Source organism: Pelobates fuscus, chromosome 13, assembly GCF_036172605.1.
Source record: "Pelobates fuscus isolate aPelFus1 chromosome 13, aPelFus1.pri, whole genome shotgun sequence".
Classification (NCBI taxonomy): Eukaryota; Metazoa; Chordata; class Amphibia; order Anura; family Pelobatidae; genus Pelobates; species Pelobates fuscus.
In genome coordinates this window covers 27,695,189-27,720,915 of record NC_086329.1, presented here as the reverse complement: position 1 = coordinate 27,720,915, position 25,727 = coordinate 27,695,189, and the positions used below count along the sequence as shown (strand labels likewise).

General features: G+C 38.1%; 1 protein-coding gene across 1 annotated transcript in view; it reads left to right on the top strand.

Annotated features, from left to right (window-relative positions):
* Positions 1-21,826, top strand: part of SCG5 (secretogranin V) — a 28,890-nt gene extending 7,064 nt beyond the window's left edge. Inside the window, exons 3-6 of the mRNA XM_063439919.1 lie at positions 11,036-11,185; positions 17,525-17,634; positions 19,098-19,151; positions 21,300-21,826. Coding sequence (XP_063295989.1) covers positions 11,036-11,185; positions 17,525-17,634; positions 19,098-19,151; positions 21,300-21,389 — 404 coding nt within the window. The 3' untranslated portion in view covers positions 21,390-21,826. The remainder of the gene's footprint in view (positions 1-11,035; positions 11,186-17,524; positions 17,635-19,097; positions 19,152-21,299) is intronic.
* The last annotated feature ends 3,901 nt before the right edge of the window (positions 21,827-25,727 follow it).

Sequence of the window (25,727 nt, the reverse complement as noted above, 5' to 3'; positions counted from 1 at the left end):
TCATATTACTTTGTAACTGTTGCATAAACATAATTATCTATATTGTAATCAGGAACTCTCCTTCTAGAAACCACAACATTCTGTAATAAAGGAATCAAGTTATGTAGATTGAAAGCTCTGTTTAAACATCAGACTCTGATAAAACCAGCTCTTCAGGCAGAGAATTTCACATCCTTATTGTTCTTACCATAAAAACTTTTCCTTTGCCTTGGACTAAATCTCTTTTCTTTCAGTCTAAATGAGTGACCTTGTGTCATTAGATTAAACTCCAGGGTAATAACTTATCTTGTAGAAGACCACGACTTTTTTTTCCCCTTCGCTTCTTCATGTTTGGGGAAGTTTTTTGTTTCCTAATTGTCCATTTTTAAACTGCTTTTATTGATTTTAAAAATAAATATATATATATAATTTAGGGAATTTACTGAAGGGTAAGCTATTGAATTCCGCTAAGCTTTTATCCGTTCACAGTGCTTTTTATTCTTTGTTTTTGCTTAAATGCATTTGCTTGGGCTAAAAATGGTAATCCAGATGTGGACTTTGTGCTCACTGTGTCTAGGGGAAATATCAGCTAAACCTCACAGACGAGAGATATATATATGATTTTTTTTTTTGATTTTTTTTTAGGATTTTATTGGTCAGTGTGCTTGAACTAGAACAAGTGCAGAGAATGCAGAAATTCACAGTTAAACCGTTTTTTCAGTATTTACATTTGAAAGTAGACATATAACATGGAGATAAATAAGGACTGCAAAGTGCACAATCCAATTACACAGCGAATTGTACAAGTGAAGCGCATTTACTTTTTCAAAGTTGATGCCACTTTCTGGTAACACTTATTCTCAAAGGTGTAAAAAGATGGTTGCGTCCAGGCATCAGTCTGGTCAAGTCCCTAGCCTGTGTCAGGGTAGTGAGCAAAAATATTTTTTATACTAACAGAGCAACAAGCGGGCGAGTTTCTCTAAACTTTTGTACGTTATCAGAGTTCTCATATTTATTTTTATTTTTTTACAAGCTTGATTTTAACCTCTCTTGATCATTTTTGTTATTAAATGTTTATAGGGAACATTTTGTCATATTATCCTTGGGTTTATGTGTTGGATGGGACTCAAACATGTACTATAAACACCATTTGCAAATGCAAGTAATCAAGTACCAGTGTGTGTGTGTTTTCTGCATTGTATTAAATCTTTAAATTCTACAGGAACAAAACAATATCTGATTTTGTCCATCTTCACAACTCAAATCTACCAACACCACTTGAGATCAAGACCTTTGAAATGTGTATTAAACATTGCTAAATATAACCTTTTATCCACCCTCTGTAACATAATAAATATCTTGCACTTTTCAGCCTTTATAAACCTCAAAACGTCTGTCCACTGACCCGTGTTTTAGTTTGCACCTTACTGACCGTGTAAGTTTCTGATTTGGGTATCTGGGTTTTAGCTGTTGGTTTGGACTTTGTTACTCTTGGATAATCTTTGTAGCCGTCATTTGTCTGTTAGTGTTCGCATCTTTTGGTAACTGTATATCTTCATGCTTTTTGTTCTTCTGCTGTGGTTTTCTGATCTTTGCTTGGGTACCAAATACTATACTGATTGCTCATGAAATAGGCCGTCAGATACTATAGTATTCAGCCTACATTAATCCCTATTGACAATCACTGTTTTGCCTTCTGTATTTGTCTTTTCATGCCCAATTAAAACCAGTAGGTGAGTTCATCCCAATCTATTCCCATAAAAGCAGACTCCACTTATGAGAGCGTAACACAATGTGACAAGGTTTAAGTAAGAACTTGTAGGAGTAGCTCATATACACGATTCCAGGAAACAAGGTGACCTTGACTTAACTCCAAAAAAATCCTGTGCGTGCGGAGACCCTCCTTCTGTTATCTCCTGGGGTCTGCAAGTCATTGTAGACATAGGAGAGAGGGATGTTATATACACACGCCCCCACTCTTCACATGACAGTGTTTTGATGAAATGCATTGGAAAAGGAATCCGTCTGCTTTGTATTACTCAACAGCACGCAGTTGAGGCATTTACATATGATCAACTAGGATATCTCCATTAAGTGTTATCACATGCATAACACAGGCTGCAATGCCAGGATTTGTCCACAAGGTTGCGATCATGCTATTGACGTGACTGGCATTACAACAAAGATAACTCCTATGAGTCTGAAAAGTTAAATCCTCCTGCAACAGAGGCTTATTTCACAGAAATATCAATAGACCAGACACATAGACATGATTACTCCACAATAACTATTCTGAATAAGAGAGTGAATTTGTTGTTTATCTAAACTGCCCATTTCACATCTAAAACCATATATTTATTTTGTATAATGCTCAAGGTAACCGTTTCTCTAACCCAGGTTTTCTTGTACTCTTCCATTGTATGCTGTGCAAACTTTGTCAGTATTGCAACATAAAGTGTTTAAGACCATCTTATCCTGTTTGTACTAGTAATTATTTTACAATTCTAGAGGTCTGCAGTTTCTTTCATTAAATGTATAGATACAATCTTGGAAGCTTGGTTCCTACACAGATAACTCATGCAATAGCCAGTTGACCTTAAAACCATGGGTATTATAACCCAGCTTGTTGCCATGACCAAAGTACGTGGGAAACATGGCTTTGGTGCCAGTTGACCGCTAGGGTTTCCCATTCAGTACCACAGCCCCCCTTTAGGGGTGGCTTTGAGCAGACATCTTGTAGCCAAGCTTACTGGTCACTGGTTGTCCTTAATACGATTCTGGCCTGGCTATCACATAAACCCCTTACAGTGCTGTCATCTGGTATACAGTTTCATCCCATCATGGGTTGCAATCAAATTCAGTCTTTGACCATTGTTCAACATATAAACTATGGTCTTAATTTAATAAGCTTTCCAAGCGATTCGATATTTGTCGAAAAAACTTTCCAAGTGATTTAGCTACAAAAATTCCCATAGACTTTAATGGTGACTTCTGTAGATTAAGAGGAGCCTATAGCGATGAACTGTTATGTTGTCTTGACACAAACAAGACTATCATACTTTCGATTTAATTGATGATTTGGTTTTACAAAGGAAAAGTCTTGTGTCTGTATATACAGAGCCAGTGGACAATGGGACATAGGCCATTCATTGTGTTAGTTAATATACCGGTACTTTCAATATCTGGGAGAAAAACCACACCATAACAACAATATTCCATATATACTGATATGTATCCATTGTTCAATCCACTTTGTCTATGTGTCTATTAGAAATAAGTTCATTATGATGATTCATAGTCCGTTTTAACTTTTAGCAAAAGCTGGCATTTCCTTGATCGTACCATCTGTTATGTGACATTTTCAGGAAGTGGAGGAGAGGTAGGTATGATTATACCTGCATTCAATGTATAATTAATGTAAATAGACAACTCCACCTCTTACCTGCTACCAGCAAAAAGTTTCTTTAAGCAACCAAACATCCATTGTGCTTGCTGCTCCCATAAAACCTTCCTACCTCCAGTACAGTTCTCTCCTCCTTTCACACTTTTGGTCTCTAAGGGCTAGATATTGTAGTCGTATAGGCTACACTAAGTGATCCGTTCTAGTACAGCTATATTCTTATATCCATTATAACGAGGCATCATAGTTTGCAGCTTCAGATGTTCAAAGGGGGGGGTTTCGGGACTGAGTGGTACATAGTACATCTTTGTTAGCAGTATCGTACCTGGTTGTATATAACATTATTTATTTATGCAGAGAGTGACCGGTATATCGTGTCAGGTCCTTTAGGAGGCTTATTCTGGCCTGGTGTGTGCTATGGGATGGACCTGTGGTAGTAATATAGTGATCTCCTCACTTGTCTATGAACGGGATGTCTCACCGGTCAGGGCCATGTTTCAGTTAGGTGTGGTAACTTTACCTTGGTTCTGAGTTTTGGTAAATCTTTCTTTTTGATTGTTTAATTGTAATACATAAACAAGTTAACCCATTGGCCATTATGCAGAAAAACGTGTCCCGTCTCCACTGCCCTGTATGACACAGATGAAGTCCACCCCTCATTTTACTTGTATTTCTCCCAGCATCATCATCTCCCCCTCTGTATTTCCACCTCAGTCCCAGCGAGCCTGGTATTGCCACATGGAGCTATGCCGAGGCAACCCGTGGCAACGCTTTGACGGCCAGGGTCTCACGAATTGCGAGACTTAGAGGAGATGTAGATTGCATGTGCTGGGCCACCGCTACTTCTTACATTAGTGGCAATATCGGTAACAATTGTGGCCGATACGATATTTGACAGAATATCGGCCGATAATATCAGCAGAACCGATACTCAGTCTGTCCCTAGCCAAGAGTGCTTCCAGACATGCATTCCTTGAAGAGGGTGGACATAAAAATATCAACCAGCTTACAATGAATTCATAACAAGAACCTAATAACAAGTCAAGGATATCTTCTGACTCTTTCTTGCGGTCATATTGGTCTTTGTATAAATAGGGTATTGCATCATTCTTCAAGCACAACCTCAATCTTTGAGAGGCGATAGAGGTGAGAATCTTCTCTGCCTGCTGCACTTCATAACATCCTAATTAATGTGCACCAATGTTTAAAGATGTTGAATGGAGAATGTGACTGGTGTTTTATTTTGTCCTAGTGTTCATTTTACCACTCTCGACTTAGTTTAGCAATTTGTTTGGGGGGAATTCCCATACTGGAATATGAACCACGTAGTGAGGGATCATGACCTCATATTTCTTGGTTATTATACACAATACAAAGTTAATGACTTTTGAATATGCGCACTTGTCTCACATGCGCATCAGGTCGACAATACTTTTCTATTATGACCACTGTATATGATTGAACCATAACCGGAGGAGGTCGTGCCTCCTCGATGATATCACAAGAGGTGGAGATGTGAGCAATGCCAAGGGAGCCTCGGCACTGGAACAAGGTGAGTATAACTTCATTTTTATTGGAAAAGGGAGACTTGAAGACAACTAGTGATAGGGGCACTATAGTGTTAGGAATACAGGTTTTGCACATGCAAACGCTTCCAGACTTTGCAAAACACCAAACTGTCAAAAGGTTAAATTCAATATTCCAAACTAGTCTTGTATACATTTACTATATTGTACACTTTATTAGATTGTGCTGTTGGCTTCAATAGCTTTTTATATATCCACTGATATAGAACTAGGGCAACAGAGAACTTGTATTTATGAGTTTTCAAAATATTATAATTTTAGGATTACACTCACTGATATTGCTCTATTAGTCATTATACTTGCAATGATTACCAACATGTATATTGGTCTTCTCTGTCATGGGACATGCAGATCTTGTGGTCTTCAATTACTCCTTGGGTGATCCCATAAAGACACACTGAAATATACGGTCAGTCTCAATGAGGTGTACTGCTTGTTTATCATACCTTGTGTTACTTAATGGTAATTTGGCCTTCCCACCAGTAAAAGCAGACATAGCTCTGTGTGGTACAAATATTGAAACAAAAAGGATATATAAATACCCATAGCAATAGCATGTCTCTGAGATCGGATAAAGAACCCAAAGAATTACAGTCAAACACTTAAACTTCCTGAATTATCCTATTTTGTTCGTTCATTGATATTTAAAACAATGCGCTTAAAAATCCATAAGATCTTGTTCTTCTAAGTCTCGGATCCAGAGTGCTTTAGATAAATTTGTAAAACTAAAATCATCAAAGAGTGAACTGTAAACACAGTCACAGAATTTATAAGCCATTGGAAAGTTATAAAAAAATTGGAATCCTATAAAATTTCAGGATAGGGTGGAGTTGCTCTGGGTTGATTTACAACCATCTTTGAGCAAGTTCATTATGCAATCATACGAATTCTGTATTTAGTCACATACATTTCTATCTGAGCTACTAAGTGGCAATTTAAGCACCATAACGACTACACAAACACTGCCATAAACACTACCCTGTGTGATGTTATGGTTATGGTGCTTAGACTGTCCCATCAGGTTTTATTAGTGATCATTAAGTCCTAGTTAGGAAGTTGTAGCCCACCAGCACAACATTAAGAATCACAATTTGACTTCCACACTGAAGACTATACTCTAGCCAACAACTGTACCCATAATATTAGAAATAGCATATAGCAATGGCAACCATTACTGTGCACTATTCCTGCAGTCATTTCACTAGTAGAGGTGGGCACGGTGGTACAACCATTTTGTAAATCAGGCATCAAATAAATTGTCCAATATAAACCCTTGCGCTTGCGTTTGGATTTTTTGCCTGTACCTTGGGTATCTTTGGTCACTGCTTTCACCAACTTTTGGCCTACTGGTAAACTAGAAAATGGTCAGAGTTGTGGCAGCTGACATTTAATGTGGATAAGTGCAAGATAATGCATCTTGGATGTAAAAACCCAAGGGCAGAGTACAGAATATTTGATAGAGTCCTAACCTCAACATCTGAGGAAAGGGATTTAGGGGTAATTATTTCAGATTACTTAAAGGTAGGCAGACAATGTAATAGAGCAGCAGGAAATGCTAGCAGAATGCTTGGTTGTATAGGGAGAGGTATTAGCAGTAGAAAGAGGGAAGTGTTCATGCCATTGTACAGAACACTGGTGAGACCTCACTTGGAGTATTGTACACAGTACCAGAGACCGTATCTTCAGAAGGATATTGATACCTTAGAGAGAGTTCAGAGAAGGGCTACTAAACTGGTTCATGGATTGCAGGATAAAACTTACCAGGAAAGGTTAAAGGATCTTAACATGTATAGCTTGGAGGAAAGACGAGACAGGGGGGATATGATAGAAACATTTAAATACATAAAGGGAATCAACACAGTAAAGGAGGAGACTATATTTAAAAGAAGAAAAACAACAAGAGGACATGGTCTTAAATTAGAGGGGCAAAGGTTTAATAATATCCAGAAGTATTACTTTACTGAGTGGGTAGTGGATGCATGGAATAGCCTTCCAGCTGAAGTTGTAGAGGTTAACACCGTAAAGGAGTTTAACCCCTTAAGGACCAAACTTCTGGAATAAAAGGGAATCATGACATGTCACACATGTCATGTGTCCTTAAGGGGTTAAGCATGCGTGGGATAGGCATAAGGCTATCCGAACTATAAGATGAGGCCAGGGACTAACAATAGTATTTAGAAAATTGGGCAGACTAGATGGGCCGAATAGTTCTGATCTGCCGTCACATTCTATATTTCTATGTAACTGACCTTACTTAAGTATTTAACTTAAAATATAGCTCTCCTTTTCCTCTAAAGACTCTGGTTCCTCAGATGCAACCAAGCATCTTTCCTATCTGTCCCAACATATCCGATGTATCCCTTGCCAGGGACTCTCCTTTATTTAAAATACTGAAGAATCCGCCGGTCAACAATTTGCATTACTTAATCACATTCTGAGAGAGTATTACAGCATTTTTCCTTATATGAAGTTCTTGTGTAGCTCACAGACTCTCATACACACGCGCGCACACACACACACACACACACACACATACATGTTTGTATTCTTTAAAAATAATTTCCTTCTAAAGACGTAGCCCTCTACAAGTCTGATTTCATCTCTGGCGGATGTTCTGGGATTAACCTTCTCACGTGGACCTCCGTTTGTATGACTTTAAAAAAAAATAAGCTGTCTTCCAGGTATTCCATGGGAATCCTCTCTTTGATAAATGGTCCTTCGCCCTCATAATGTTAAAACATTTGTTCTTTCCCTTCACTTTTGTTTGTACATGAACTCGTGAGATTTATAAAAAGATCAGTAAGGCTTAACACGATTCTAGTTTATATGAGCAGAAGACATTATCACCACTAATGCTCGACCATATTTTTATAAAAGCTCTCTGGCTTTTCTGTACCATTCTATTTCCAGATGCTTTAGTCGGAGAGAGATGTGTTTTCTCAGTGGAAGGAATGCTGTCATTTGGTTAAACTTTAACTAGGTATGTGTTAGCACCCTGGAGCCTGCTAAGTACCTCTGTTTTTTTATGGGCAGTTGACGGTGCCACAGGGTCTGTGATGTGTGTGTGGGGGGGATCCATGTATCAGAAGTGACACATTGTAAAACAAACTGCTTACAAGTGGCGCGCTGCCTATTGATTCGAGAAGGGCATCTCATTGCTCATAGAAAGAGACTGCTCATCTTTAGGTCTATTTACTGGAATCTTGACACCTCATCCTGTTTTACTAATCACTGGTTCAGATCATCTGTGTATGTTCTGTCTACCTTCAAAACCATCAGAGAAGAAAGTAACATTTCTTTGTAGGGGCAAATTATTCTTCTGGCCGTCATTAACCCACCCATATTCCAGATCGTAACAAACCCATTCGTCCAATATGAACTTGTGAGAGAAATAAGTTGTGGGGAAGAAATAGCTTGGTAAACAAATAACAATTCAAACCATAAAGTGAATTACATAAAACAAATGTGCTTCAGCGATTCTCCATAATGAACCTAAAAAAATCAGATGTGATAAATAGTAAGTAAAAAGCTGAATATTTTTAGCCGTTCATATTATGAAACAAAATAGACGCAACTTTGATCAAAATTTACTAATATTAACTCCGTAGTCTAGCCTGCCGCAACTGCAAGATTTCTGGCTCCCAGGTGTCTTTTATACAGGCAACGAGCTGAGATTAGGAGAACTCTCTTAAAAGGAATGCTCCTAATCTCAGCTTGTTACCTGTATAAAAGACACCTGTCCACAGAAGCAATCAATCAATCCGATTCCAAACTCTCCACCACGGCGAAGACCAAAGAGCTGTCAAAGGATGTCAGGGACTAGATTGTAGACCTGCACAATGCTGGAATGGGCTACAAGAAAATCGCCAAGCAGCTTGGTGAGAAGGTGACAACAGTTGGTCGATTATTCGCAAATGTGTTTCTTCCACATCTGTTGTCACCTTCTCACCAAGCTACTTGGCGATTGTCTTGTAGCCCATTCCAGCCTTGTGTAGGTCTACAATCTTGTCCCTGACATCCTTGGACAGCTCTTTGGTCTTCTCCATGGTAGAGAGTTTGGAATCTGAAAAATGTCAGTCTCCCTTGGTCTGGTGCTCCATGCAAGATCTTACCTCGTGGAGTTTCAATGATACACTCTGTGAGCATTTTATAGAGTTGCAAAATGTATGCTGTAAGAGCCAAGCCTTGACTATAGATTTGGAGAATTTGTCAAATTTGCACATTTGTGTAAATTATACAATTTGGTTTTAAATGCTCTACAATTTGGTGTTTAAACTCCATAATCTTTAACAGCTGCCATATCTCTGGCAGATTTTTATTTATTTCTTTATTTTTCTTTAATATGCCATATGGTATACTTTACAACAAAACATTTAAGAATTTACTTTAATACACACTCTATGACAACACGTATGTGAACTCCTCTTTGTAGATATTACAACCATACCCATTCCTCCAAGGCTTATGAAACCAGGCCCATGTCTACAGATAAAAAAAATTAGCTGTAAAATGTCCATTATTATAAAGTAATGAGGTGAAACAAAGCTCAATTAGAGATTGCCATCTTGCCAACATGTTTGTCACATACTTGCCCTACTGAAGGCACATTTCCAGGTTAACTGAAAGTGTGCTTATTGTGAAGTAAGAAGGCGTTTGGTGGTTTGCTGTAATGCTCACTGCTCAACCATAGAACAGTAGAAACATAGTCTCTGGGGTTATGAACCATGCCTCTCCATCTGGTAGTCTAATTGATTACTCTTGGTAGCGACTGCATAGTGACAACTGTAGAATTTTATGGAAAATAAATAATGAGCTGTGTCTGTGTGTTTATGTGTGTATGTATATATGTGTGTGTGTGTATATATATATATATATATATAATTTTCAGACCAGAGAGAACAAGAAATGTAAGGGTTAAGTGCTCACTTATACAGTAAAGTTATTCAGCAATATTGATTAGCAAATGTGTATTCAGCCTCAAATAAGCTTGTATCATTTTTTTTTATTCTGTTCATGTACAAGCTGTTTTATAATTACCGTGGGTGGTTATTCATTTAACATAGGAATCAAATACATTTGACAAAGTAATTCCAAATATTGGATAAGAAAAATTCTCCTACTCAGATCTCTTGGCATAATATTTGAAATTCCTTTGTCTATTCCCCAAAATTCCCTATTTAACAAAATAAACGTCTGCATCTATATCTGAGAAAATGGTAATGTAGAATACAAGCTCTGTGAGTCTTGTCCCCTCCAGCTTGGGAAATTTTAATATGATCTGTGAGGAACTCTCCAAAAGTACAGAATAAAATGAGCATCAATCATATGATTACAAGTCTGTAACAAGTTTCCCTTCACTCTTTGAATGATGAAAGATTGCCTATGTTCTAAACCGCTCGGTTATGAAATATATTTTGAGGTTTATTCACACCAACTTGTGAACTGAAAGACGAATTGGACAATTTAGACTAGAATAGCCAAACTGTTACCATAAAAGAGATGGAGCTTTTTTTTGTTTTCTGTTCAAACCTAACCGTTTAAATGTTGCTGTTCTGTTTTCATTTCAATATAATTTGGATTTAGCTAATAAATCCTTAAATGTCTATTTTGTTCCTTGGTTATATTGCATCTCTTTACAAGCCTACATTCATTTTATTTCAGAATGTTTTTTCCCAGTTTACAAGATTGAATAAAAGAGAAACATTTAGAAGAACATCCATTCAGGTCTTTATCTTCATTTCTGGGCAAGTCCTGCTTTTACAGGGACGTACATCTGATACCGCCCTACAGAAATAAAACATACAGGACTGAAAGTTTATTCTGCAGTAAATGTGCTTCGTGAGTTGCTTTGGTGAATAAAATCATTGTTTCTTGCAATTAACAACTTGCCCAGTGATGAAAATCTATAGACAATGTAAAGTTGCATAAATATTCTTGTCTTAGCTTTCCTACAAAAGCTATATTGCTAGACAGCCAACTTAAAAACATTTTGGCCAGTTAGAATTCTAGGAAGGATGCTATGGGGAGCAGTTGCCGTTTAGACTTGAATGTTTATTTATGTTTATCACAGGTGGTGCTCATGAAGGTTTGCAGCACTTGGGACCGTACGGAAATATTCCAAATATTGTAGCAGAGCTTACCGGAGACAACATTCCCAAGGACTTCAGAGAAGATAAAGGATATCCAAACCCTCCGAACCCTTGCCCTGTTGGGAAAACAGGTAAATGCATTCCTTGAGTGTTGTTTGCGTGTGTTTTTTTGTATACATAGTCATAGAGAGATGCAGTTGTGGCCAGGTGGAGAGAATATTACCACTATGGTGTAGGCAGGATATCTATGCTTTAGGGCTTGAGCACGTGGATTTTTGGGGTGTAAAGGAGGCTATGTAAGAAGACAGAAAAAAAGCTGTAAGATGGACCTCAAGTTTCAAACACTGGTGGCGTAGATCTTGCTACCTGCAAGCTCGTACCGTATTGGTCAGGATATTGAGGAGCAGGTCTGGACTTGAGATAGGTGCTAAATTGGACTTAAAACAGGACAAACACAGAGGGAATAATTTACCTGAAGAAGACAATTGCTTGAAATGTGTTGTGCGTGCAGTCATCGGAAAGGTCTTTGGTTGAAAGCAGCTTATTATGATGTTAGTTGATATGTTTTTATTTCAATACATTTGATGTTCATCTACAATATCTGTATCGCTCCTGTGCTGATTTACTTGAGCCAGTAACATACAGTCTCAAAATAATTTGAGCCACTTGTATTGTATAAGCGGTATTACCCTATATGAGTGTTTCTCTTTCAGTTACATTTGGAATGAACTCTTATGGGGTATATATGCTTTTTATATATTTTGTGTAATGCACTAAGTCACAGAGCACATGTACATAATTGTAAATTTAACGCAGAGTCCACCACCCAGCCACCCTTTGTTTTATTTTGTTTTGGTCAGGGTGCCGAGGTATTATATCCTATCCCTGCTTCCTCTGCCCCTGGAGAATACTGCCATATTCAAAATTCTCCAACTACCCCTTTTGGTCTCCTCCATCTCCAGAACCTATTTAGATCAACATATAGACAGCTAGAACAATTTAATACGAATAATACTAGTTAGCCTCCCAATCGGCACATCCACCGTTCATCTGTTTTCCCAACATTCTAAAGCTGTCTGCGTTATTTAAAGTCGGCACTTGTGGTTTACGATATGTCTTGCTTTAAGCTTGCATATTGTAATCTCATAATTTTGTCTCCACGTAAATTCTCCTATTTAAAAAATGCTCAGTCTGTGCCTTGTTTGCTTTTATTAGGCATTTTAACACTGCCCCATAATCTAACATTTATTTGGTTATAGACAGCAGTGTCAGAGTCCAAGAATGTTGTACATGTCAATCCGCGAGATGACTTAGACAATATATTGGCAAAAGTAAAACTAGGAGACGATTTAAAAAGCCAGTTATCAAAACATGAAAAAGCTACCCAAGCATAAATAAGGTATGGGATAAAAACATTGTAGCAGGGACAGGGAGATGGGATGTTAGACTCCCGTTCAGAGTGGTATGTATCTACAGAAAAGTTTGATGGAATCTCGAAATAATGGCAGTGAACGTACTGCTCTCTTGCCCATTTTGCATAAGAATCTGTGAGCATTTTATAGAGTTGCAAAATGTATGCTGTAAGAGCCAAGCCTTGACTATAGATTTGGAGAATTTGTCAAATTTGCACATTTGTGTAAATTATACAATTTGGTTTTAAATGCTCTACAATTTGGTGTTTAAACTCCATAATCTTTAACAGCTGCCATATCTCTAGCAGATTTTTATTTATTTCTTTATTTTTCTTTAATATGCCATATGGTATACGTTACAACAAAACATTTAAGAATTTACTTTAATACACACTCTATGACAACAAGTATGTGAACTCCTCATTGTAGATATTACAACCATACCCATTCCTCCAAGGCTTATGAAACCAGGCCCATGTATACAGATTAAAAAAATTAGCTGTAAAATGTCCATTATTATAAAGTAATGAGGTGAAACAAAGCTCAATTAGAGATTGCCATCTTGCCAACATGTTTGTCACATACTTGCCCTACTGAAGGCACATTTCCAGGTTAACTGAAAGTGTGCTTATTGTGAAGTAAGAAGGCGTTTGGTGGTTTGCTGTAATGCTCACTGCTCAACCATAGAACAGTAGAAACATAGTCTCTGGGGTTATGAACCATGCCTCTCCATCTGGTAGTCTAATTGATTACTCTTGGTAGAGACTGCATAGTGACAACTGTAGAATTTTATGGAAAATAAATAATGAGCTGTGTCTGTGTGTGTATGTATATATATATATATGTGTATATATATATATATATATATATGTATATATATAAACATATATATATATATACATATATATATATATATATATATATAATTGTCAGACCAGAGAGAACAAGAAATGTAAGGGTTAAGTGCTCACTTATACAGTAAAGTTATTCAGCAATATTGATTAGCAAATGTGTATTCAGCCTCAAATAAGCTTGTATGCTTGGAAGAGCATTAACGATCTAGACCAGGTCTTGGCCAAGGCAAGTAGGCACTTAAATCAATTGCTAAATTGGTGTAAGAAATCAAATATTCTGTTGTCTAAATCTAATCTACCCGGTCAAGGTTACATATCATTCCATAACCCACTGCTAGACAGTAGCAAGATAATATCTATGAATATCTAGCAAGGCAAGACCCCCCTGGCAATCAGTTCGCACAAATATTTGCATTGCAAACGAGATCCCCCCCCCCCACACACACACACACATGCAATCACCGTGAATCTCAGGATTTAAAATAAAAACCTTGGTAAAGTGATAGGGATTGTTTGTGACAGATATAAAAACCTGGACAGTATGTTCATCGTTAAAACTGAGATTCTCCCAATCACTGATATGCTTGGGTATGTACAGCATTTACGGTCCTTTTGGACAGAAAGTAATATTATAGTGTAGCAAGATAAAAAAATAATCTAGGAAATATTGGCTTCCAACCTTGAGGCAACATCAGATATTCCAGCATGACCATACCAAGTGCAAAACACGGTATAAATAGACACAAGTTATTTAGAACAGTGTGAAAGAACTTGATTGGCCAGCACAGAGCCCTGACATCAACCTACCTGGTCAAATACCTTTACGAAGAACTGTGGAACACTCACTACTCCAACCGGTCAAACTGACCAACTTAAGAGCTAAGCTTCACTCATGCTCTTGTGGCATGAAATGAATTAAATCTCTGTTTCAATATTTCAACCCCTAGTGGAAACTCTTGCTAATGCCCATGGTTTTGAAATGAAAATGTTCAAGTCCGCGTCTAAATAAATTAAGCTGTTGGTAAATCTCTGTGTGTGCGTGGGCATGTATATAACTGCAAAGCATGGGAGATCGTTATATCATTTGCCAAAACAATATATATAATAGTATTCTAGCAAATATTTAGAAATCTTTCTGTGTCTTAAAGTACTTCGGACAAAATGGAGATAAGTGGAATTCTGGACCAGTGCATCTCAGAGCGTGTTTGCATTTCCCGATTAGATTTCCTGGTCTAGTAATTGCATTAAAACATCATATACAGTGCTAATTTATTTGTAAAAGAATAACAGAAAGGGAAGGAAGTTGAGTTGGTTGATGTTAAAAGTACATCATTGTAGGTTGTGATCGGTGCGCCATTTAAACACTGGTCACTGTTTTATATAAAGTACCGTATATTTACTATATGGGTTAATACTATCCTTATCAAACGGTTCTTGTGTATCTGCACTAACAACAAATTAAAATAAAATGCTACGTATGTCTTGCAAAGCTTATATTTTAAAGGGTTGCAGTTACAAAACACTAGGCATAGCCTTGCGGGTACCCTGCATCCACCTGCGTCGTCTCTTAACCAGCTGATCATTAAGTGGCGTCCAGCTGTCTCTGTGTAAATGAACACAGAGTAGGGGGTTGTTAAGTGGACTCATGGTTGTTAACATTTTTTTTTGCCAAAGGCACAAAGTGAAAGTGTTCTTGGTAAATAAGTTACCAGGAGAAATGAGCTCTATGGAATTAACTGTTTGGTATCCATGGCACCATGTCAGACAGGGGTTACGAGACAAGGTCATTGAACCACATCAAACATTTACAATAGACCGACCGGTGCTCCGTGCTACCTGGATAGAAAAATACATTAAACAAAAATCATTTGATTGGCACAGTCAGTATGACAATTACGCAAAGCAGATATATCTAGCATCCTTGGGTAAAATGTGGGATGTTATAAAAAGTTATCAGAAGCATGAGTACCGCATAATTGCATTCAAACAGAGAATTATTTGAAATGTGGAATAAAAATATTTACAAGCTGCAGGTTTTGCCAGCTGTCTAGGTTACACATTTATTTTAACTTTATTATTAAGAATGGACACGAAACCAGAATTGCACGTACTGCAAATAATAGCCTACTGGGAGAATTAATTGTTCTATTTAATTAAGAGCACAGACTGTTCAAATTTTCATCTTTTTTAAATACACACTTAACGGTTACTGGCCCTTCCTCGTAAATCGATGACAATCCATGCAAAAATGTGATTGGTCTGTCTCTCATGATGCCAACCTCTATGAAAAAAAAAAAATATTCTTTGTCTGCCAGTAAAATAAAAAAGTACAGTTTTATTGTAATGCTAGAAAAGTCTTCTGGATATATAGAAACGAAAACTCTTCTGTAAAGCCACTTAAAGATTTTTACAGCATTTTGTAAGAAATTAGCTAAAATCTTAACATAAACTAAGAACAATCAAGTATTTCACATCTTTAGTTTTATTTGATCGGCTGAGAGTACTGGGCCAATCCCTGCTGGCACTCTCAGACGATCATAGTCACCCAGGTTGGAAGACATTGATAATGTTAAAGTGTTGATTCTACATTAAGCAAGCAAACAGGGGGCTCAGAGAAGATCCCCATTCCTAAACAATTTCCAATTAAACCCAGCGATGATCCGAGGGCACTCTAGGCAACATAACACTACAGTAAGTGTACCTTTTAATAACTAACCCTCTAGGTCCCATGACTAAAGTAAGAACGTAGACATTAATATCTACACCTACTATATGACTATCTAACGGGAGAGGATCTTAAATAACCTTTAAAAAAAAAAAGGCAGAAATACTAGAAAAATAACTAAATGCACCACAATGATATGCAGCATAGTCTCCAAACCATAGGTATGTCATTTTATGCCCCTAAATGCAGGTTTATAAAGCATTTTTCCTATTATGTTTTTATACCCCATCTCCTCTAGATTGTGAGCTTGTTTGAGGAAGGTCCTCATCAACCTATTGTTCCTGTCAAGATTTGTAACCGTTTGTCTTTTTTGTTGTTAAAGTTCCCTTAATAATATTCTAGAGCACTGCTGATTATGTTGGTCGTATATAAATGCCTATAATAATGAAACTAACGAAACAATAGTGAAAGCATTATAACTGAGTAGGATCCAAAAATTAAGAACATTTACACTTTCCTGCCAGTTCCTGGTGGAGGTCTCTTGCACTAGTTGATTAGAGTGCTTTAAATTCAGCCAATCACGCTGCATCACGTGACATCCTCCAATGGACAAACACAGGGATTACTACAATATTCTGGGGCCCTCCTATCATGTATACGGAAAAGGATAGAGAGACCAATCGTAGGTCCCCTCTGTGTGGGTCCTAGACACCCCCAGCGATATTTTATTCTTATATTTCTGTTTTTCAGTGCTGTCACAGCAAATTAGACTTTCAGGCTTTCTACTGCAGCTGTGAAAATGCTTGATAGTTCTAATAAGTGTTTAGGGCCCCAATCAAGGCAATTTTTAGTGGGTTTTTGTAACAAGGTCAGCACATTCCTCTCTCTTAATTAATTTACTGCACCCTGGACCATGTTTCATATGTATTTTTCAATGCATAGTTGAGCGATGTTACAATGTTTTTGAGCCTTCTCTATTGTCTTATAGAGTAGCCCTGAATATCAAAAATCACAGCGATTTTAGCTTTGGACAATATTATCTTCTCCCAACAAAAGTATTAAATCCGTCAGAAGAAATGAGGTCATTAATTAAAGTGTTATTAATTTGTAATACTTCTTAATTGTGAGCATGCCTTAGTACTTGGAGACCTGCACTCTCACATCATATATGATTTGTCTGAATAATGCAAATCAGTGACTAGCAATGCCACATTTAGGACATTTTACAAACTACTAATCAGAGCTGGATATATAAGTCATTGGTTCTGCTATTTTGTGATATAACTACAATAGTTTTGGCTACTTCCTGACTTGTTTGTAATGATGAAACGCGTAACTCAACAAATTGCCCTCCCTTGCCCCCAAGCATGGACTTTTCTTGAATAACATGTTAAAGTACAGATTCTAAATTCTTCATTTACGATCTGTTCTGTCATCTTGTAGAAACATCTAGATACTTACACCCAAAGGGTTTCTATTATTACTGTTACTTGCATGTTCTATGACTATCTTTAGTAAAACCACTATATGTTCCTCCAGGTGATGATTGCCTTGCGGACACGCCAGATACAGCCCAGTTCAGCAGAGAGTACCAACTACACCAGAATCTCTTTGACCCAGAACACAACTATCCTGGAGGAGTGAAATGGGTAAGTCTCTCAGCAAGTTGGTTAGCTATGAGTTTCCACTGGAAACATCAAAGATTAGTTCTTTATCGCTTTAGACCTTAGTTTACTACATTAAATTCAAACGAAACATATTTCAATCAACCTCCCAATCTCCATTATAATTAAGAGTAGTAGTTATAAAGCTCCACCAAATTCCGCAGCTCTGTACAATTGGTCGAGTAGTTGGAACAAGAGGAGTTGGACATACATCAATAGAAGGTGCTGAGGGCCCTGTTCAAACGAGTTTACATTCTAAGAGCAGTGGGGTAAACGGACACAAGAGGCAAGGTTATGATGTATTTCATCTGAATGTTGCAGAAGAGTTTGCAATGAAGGCTTACAAGACACCGATGCAGGAAAGAAGGTGGGTTAGTGAAGTGTGGGGAGGCTGTTAACAGTTTAATTGATATGCCTTCTTGAAGACGTGAGTTTTCAATTATTATTTTGAAAGAAAGGATGAGAGCCTAATGGAGCAAGGAAAGGAGTTCCAAAGGAACGGTGCAGTCCAAAAAAAGTCGTTAAAGTGAGTTTCAAAAGTGTGGGTTATGAACAGAGGATAGACACAGGTCTTCAGCACAGCGTAGGGGTCTGGATGTGACATACTTGTATATTCCTGATGATAATTAGGTAGGAGCAGTGTTACGAAGAGAAGTGTCATCGAGGGCCAGAATTTTAAATTGAGCCTTAAATCTTACAGAAAGCCAATGAAAGAACTGACCTAAAGTGAGGCATGGGAGGTATGGGCAGACAGGAAGATGAGCCTTTGCACAGCATTCATTATAGACTCTAGCGGGGAGTGCATAAGACCAGTGAGACGTGGATTGCAGTAGTCAAGGTGGGAGATGATGGTGGCATGTACAAGCAACTAAGCTGCATCTGGTGTTAGGTAGGGTCAGATTAAGCAATGTTTTTGAGATGGAAGTGACAGGATTTTGTCAAATGACTGAATGTGAGGCGTGAAGTAGAGGTTGGACTCAAAGAGAACACCAGGACATCGAACCGGTGAGGTACAGCTTATGACTTGGAGGGAGATACACAAGAGCAGCATCATTTGAAGGAGGAAAGGCAAGAAGATCATAAGAGCATAAAGCAAAGCATTATTCGGGCAATAGTAAGCGTAGTATATACTTTAGGTAGGAAAAAGCATACTGGACATCAACAACAACAAAAAAAGACCTAAAGCAGATAAATAAGAAAATAACTGGATACAAATGGATACATACAGACTAGAAAATAAATTGATATTGTATCAGGCAGACTCTCATCTCTTTAACACTGTGGTAGCCAAACTCAACCGCGAAATAATTACGTATTTATCGGGGGAAAACACCCACAAAAATAGACTTTCAGGCCGTTTGTACTGTTGCCATTATCCCCCCCCCCCCCCACACCTTTGCGGTAGCTGCTCACATAGTAATTTTTACTTTTGTGTCTCTCGACTACAGAACAAGAAGCTGCTCTATGACAAAATTAAAGGAGCCCCACAGAGAAGAAAACGGGTAAATCCAATGCATTTTGTTTTCCGTCACATGATTTGATATGATATATATAAATGTACTGATTATCAAGGGGTACACTGGGGGTTTATATAACTCTACATCCGTTTCTGTATAGCATAATTACTTGTATTTATTAATTAAAATTATAGAACACACAATTCAGGCTAGGCAAGTGTGGGCAGATGGTAACAAAACCAGGGAAGGAGATCAGGACTCAAGGACCAAATTTAAAGTCCTAGAGATGAGCAAGATCCACTCCATCAACACACGTGCTCTACCAGTCATCGGGTACCCAACTGGGATTAAAACTTGGTCAAGACAGGAGCTGGACACCATGGATATTAAGACCCAGAAACTACTTGCAATACATGGAGGATTCAATTTGAGGTCCAGCACCCAGAGACAGCCAGAAAAAAGACACTCGGAGCACAATGCGTGACGAGGCCATCCTGAATGATTTATACAAATAAAAATAAAAATTAGGCTGTGCTGCAAGGGCTAAGGGAAGGTCTCACACAGCAGCAGAGCGTGGATGCAGATAAAGAAGAGATAAGGACAAACTCGTGTATGGGATTTACCTCCAGCAGATAGTGGATGTGGCTAACATCACAAAGTCTGACCATTTGTTGGGAAAGACGGGACTAAAATACATCACCGTGTTACTACTCCTCATGGCACAGGAGCTGGCACTCTGCACCAGAGGAAACAGTAGTGGGGGTATATCACACTAGACAAAACCCAAGGCGCAGGCTATGAGGCGGGGAGTTTGGAAAAGACTGGCACGATTCAGGAAGTGAATTTAGACAAAGAGCTAATTACACCAGTCGCCAGCGTGTTGATAAGACATACTTTTTTACACAGAATTGACACTAGGCAGCCTGTAAACAATGTCCTGGGCACAAAAGTGTAGATTTCTCTGTACAGAGTTTCAAGCAGAAACCATGCACATGCTAAAATGTATTCCTGACACTGTAGTCCTGGTTTGTCTGTTTAGATCCTCTGCCCTGCTCCAATATTGCTGAAAAGTTTTTAGTCACCTTTTTGTTCCATGCCGCACTGGTCTCACCACAGCTGACCCTGCCTGGCTCCACCTCTATAGCTGAGATCATCAAACTTGATGATCTCAGCCAATCCAATGCTTTCCTAAAGGAAAGCATTGGGAGGCTATTATGCATGCGCAGCAAAATGCTGCACTATGCCAGCAGCATCTCCTCATAAAGATGCATTGAGTCAGCCATGCTTTGCAAGAAGACGCTGAATGCCAGTGCTGCACACTGTGCTGCACTGACCCAGTAAGCACCTTTAGTGTCCGTCTGAGTGACTGCCACTAGAGGTGTTACTAGGTAGCAATGTAAACACTTTATTTTCTTTGATAAAAAAGTGTCTACATAAACCTGCAGGGACAGGCTATAGACACCAGAACAACTACATTAAGCTGCAGTGGTTCTGGTGACTATAGTGTCCCTTTAATAAAATGTATGTGTGCTGGACATAACTTTTACACAGCAAGTCCGATGTTCTGGGAAGAGACCACATTGGTTTTAGTTAAACTTGGTGGAAATCTCCAGAAACAATATGGTTATATTTTCCCCTAATTAGAGCCACTATTTAATTATTCCAGCTTAGCTTTTCAAACGATCACAATCTGTTAGAAAAACCTTTCAAATTATTTATCTACAGAAGTCCCCACTAAAGTCTAGGTGAAGATTTTCTATTAGAGTGTGATCATTTGAAAAGCCTATCCTAGAGGATTAAATCGTGGCCCAGGTCTGGTAAACCTGGCTGTAGAACAACGGAAATACTTTTGTTTTATAAATGAAATCGAATCAGAATGACACCGTCTTAGCATATCAGGACCCTTCACGATTTGGAACATATACCAGATTCTTCTCATCTATAACAGGGGTGTCCACAGAAAAAAAACAGACGGCAAAGCAATTATCATAAAAAAATGACTGTCGGGGGTGTGGGGACACTTGGCCCCTATTACCCCATGCTACAGACACCTCTTTATTTGAAGAGATGTGTTTTTTGGAATATGTCTGATACCCCATTTAGATTAGAGATACCATCAATTTAAAATGCAAATCTCTTTCTACGTACTCATCTGTACATCCGCTAACTCTCTCGTCTCTGTTACCTTTGCAGACAGTAAATCCATACCTGCAGGGACAGAAATTGGACAATGTTGTAGCCAAGAAGTCTGTTCCACATTTTTCTGGCGAAGAAGAGGAATAAGCAGAACCAAATGATTGAGTCGCGGGTGCTGTGATCTGGCTCGGCGTCCTATCTGCTGCTTCAGAGCCCCACTGACTGGCAGTATGTTTATTATTTATAGACCTGTGAATGGGAAACAGCTGGATTTATAACATTATGTTGTCATAGATAATAAAAAATATAGACTTCTGCTTTCTGTTAAATTAGAGGATTGGTATCTTTTTTTTTTTTTTTTTTTCTTGTGTTTTTTTTTTAGTTTTAGTTTTTTTTTTCTTTTTTTTTTTTGAATGTTAAAAAAAAATAAAAAAAAAAAATTAACCATTTCAGTCCTACCGCTTTGGACTTTGTATTAGATGAAAATGCAAACTATTTTTACTATGTGATCTAGTGACCTGGCCGCTGTTCCAAGTCACTACCTAGCAGAATTAGGTGTTACGCAATAAAGTTTTCAACCCACACATTGTGCTTGTTATTTATCATTAAATACATGTGTTTAATATCCTGCTATAGAACGCCGCGTTTAATTGCATGACGGCTAAAGGTATAGATGGAATACAATGCTTGCAGCTTCTACCAATCAAGGACTGAAACTGTAACAAAGTATCATAGGTACTTAATCGGTAATGGCTAATCCTTGGACCCCATGTATATTTCCCATGATGCCCAGCTGGCAATCGTGGGCACTATATATTCTCAAACATCTGGAGAGTAACTTGCGGTCATCACTGATGTAAAACATTTAGCTCAGGCATCTCAAACTCCAACTACAATTCCCACAATTCTCTCCGTGCATTCCATGCAAAGAATTCTGGGTGTTGTAGGCATTAAACATCTGGTGGCGGCGTTTGATAACCCTGCACATTATGGTTAAATTACTGTCACTAGGTATTTTGACCTACATTCAGTAATTCTGTTGTCCATGCACCATTTAGCGAATAAACCGCGTAAGAAAATAACATCATTCTCATATCCATTATGTAGAGCGAAAAATCATGTATATATATATATTTTTTTATTATTATAATCACTTTGCATTTTCCATCTTTCAATAAACCATTTCAGCAACATTTTTAATAGACAGGTCTAAGAATGCCGTGTTGAAATTCACCAACTAATAAATCCCTGATCCCAGTGATTCTTCAACATAGCATAAAAATAAAACAATCCTTCATGATGTTTGTCACTTAAAAGAAATATCTTCGCAAACATAAGTCTTCAAGTTGCTGATGGGCTGATAAGAGAACATTTTCTATCGCTATGTGTTTGTTACATATTTTCGTGGTGATTTGACATTTGTTCGTTTTTGTTTTTTCCTCTGTAGTTAGTTCTTAAGAAATCTGATCCAAGTTTACTTTTGGGAATATATTTTCTTTGATACTGACTTTTTTCTTTTTTGCTTGTAGGCATCTGGACTCGTTAAATAAAATTTGATGGCAGATAAGAACAGATTTGCCTAGTCTACCCATTCTAACAAGATTCTTTAACAATCCAGAACAAATTAAATATTTGGCCTTGTGTTGTGCTTAGAAACAAACCCTTGGTTATAATTTTATTTATTATTTTATGTTGTAATGTTCTTGTTGTAGTGACATAATATATTTCAGAACACGTCCTATAGTCGGTATGGCTGAAAGGTCAGTCTTTGAACTAAGAAACTACAAATCCCACAGTACTTTGCTTGCCGTACATTGACAAAGCATCATGGGAGATGTGGGTCTACATCTCCACTGGGAAACCATGAAATACAAACCCCCCTCTCCCCCCTACAAAACTAATAATAATGCGGTACACATTTTTCGGAAGCATCCTCCAGTGAAGGACACATTTGGTCCCTTGACAATGTGTCGCTCATGTCCGTAATGTAATTAAATTGGGCTGTAGCCACTCAAGCATACACTGGAAATCTGTTGGCTCTTAAGTAGATAAATATTATGTCATAACGTTTTGCAATATTGTGTATAAAGCACCAAATGTCAAAAAGATGGATGAAGAGACGTCACTTACAGTGTAAACAATGGAGACGGGGGTAGTCAAATGCACGGGATGTTGGTGATAGTGGATAGAACATATGTTTGAAAAGCAATGACGATAAGTTCAATATAAACCTAGACATGCAGAGCTTAAGATTTAGATATTTATTTAGGGTTATTTACTAAACTGAGAATTTTGGATAATTCGCAAGGTAACTGCAATATATTTAATATATTATCATGGACCAGTTTTACCCCAGGCAAATCATAATGCTGTAAATGTGCAAAACTGTAATAACCATAATCACACTAATTGTAGATGTTAATTATTTAACACTTTCAAGGTTAAGTAGTCTGCTTTAATTTTACGAACTGATCTGCTCCTGTGCATTTCCTATCACTAGAACCCCTCTTTTAACTCTAATTAGTTGCTCCTGTCAGTCCAGCTAACCAGAATTAAAATCTTTGATTGAAATTCTTTTTTTTTTCCTTTCGAATGATCAGTTAAGAGCCATGTTGTCAGAAAGTATGTAGGATGCCATTACCATTTGCAGTATGGAAGCAACACTCAAGACAATGAGCCAGCCATCTGAATAGACCGAGAAACAGTTCTGATATCCAGAACAGGCAATTGTTCTCTCCGAACCTCAAATATGTGCCATCTATACCTTACTATCAATCAGTGTGTTGAAAACCCATCCAGGAGAGAAATAATGGCTCCACAGGTAAAAACCAAAATCTACCTATATTACACATGACTAGTAAACCTAATTAGTCCTAAAGCCTTGTGTATTTTTATATATATATATATATATATATATATATATATATGTGTGTGTGTGTGTGTGTATGTGTATGTAGTGGTATTCTTGAATTTGCGCTTTGTCTTTACCTCCTCAATTGTAAATCTATTCCATGTATCAACTACCTTTTTTGTAAAGAAATGGTTACGCACTTTACCCCTGCTCCCATTATTCTCTAATTTAGGATTATGACCCTTTGTTCTGATGTTTTTGGTAAAAACATGTTCTGCTTTAAATATAGTGAAGGTTACTGTCATATTTACTAATAATGTTTTACTGTAAAATAGTGAGCATCGCTAACAAAACATTTTTTTGTAATGGGACAAAGGCTTAAGTTCTGCACCGTGGCAACACTGTACTTCAGAGTAATTTCCCAGTAACCCAAGGATCCATAATGATTCTATTTACAAGCCATACACTAAAATAAATCACCGCTCCTAACATCTTATAAAATGTGTATGAACTTTTACCAGAAGTCTTAATCGTCCCCCATCTCTTATCACTCTCTGCCGGGATACAAGGTAACAGAGTTCATCCCACTGACGAGTTAGAAGCATTGAAGCAAATAACGGCATTTCTATTTTCTCACTATCGTAAAACATTTTGGAGTTTTCATAACTCTGGGGTTTCATAAAAAGATACTACAAACACCATAACTACTGCAACTCATTGGCAGCCTATGTCCATTTGGGCTAACATTGAGTCACCGTTATACCTCTAACCTGCACAAATTATTTGGAGATATTATGAAACATAGAATGTGACGGCAGATAAGAACCATTCAACCCATCTAGTCTGCCCAATTTTCTAAATACTTTCATTAGTCCCTGGCCTTATCTGATGGCTAAGATAGCCTTATGCCTATCCCACGCATGCTTAAACTCCCTCACTGTGTTAACCTCTACCACTTCAGATGGAAGGCTATTCCATGCGTTAGAGGGGCAATGGTTTAAAAATATCCCGGGGGGGGGGGGGGGTGGAGCTTGTCTGTCAACTCGAATGGACGCCATCTCTGAGAGCTCTCCTCACTTCTGCACAATCTACCCAAATATCGCTCTTACCAAAGCTCATCCAGAGCTAAAACCCGAAGCATTCATTTCGGGAAGGCGAGCTGAAGCCATTGATGCCTTTCTTTCAAGCAGCAAAGCCAGCCAGGCAGCGCTGTAAGACAGTGGCCTACCGGGCCTCACCACTCCCAAACCTTGAGGCCCTGTTCGGAGGACCGCGGGAAGCGCAAATCACTGCAGCATACTCACCACTTGGTTAAGACACCTTGGCACACCACACACAGGTCACCACATGTCAGGATCGGGACAGGGATCCAACACGCAGAGTACAAACAGTAGCCAGATACGTATACCGGACCTTAGAATGGCCGGACTAACGTAAGTAGTACCGTATAGAATGGTCAAAGACAAGCCGAGGTCGAGGGTAACAGAAGACAGGTAAGCGAGAGACAAGCCGAATCAAGGGTAACAGAGATAAGCAGAGTAAGGTAAACAAGCCGGGTCAAAACCAAAAGGGATAATAGAATACACAAGCACTGAGTGACTAGAACAAGCTAGAACCACGACAGGGCAATGAGC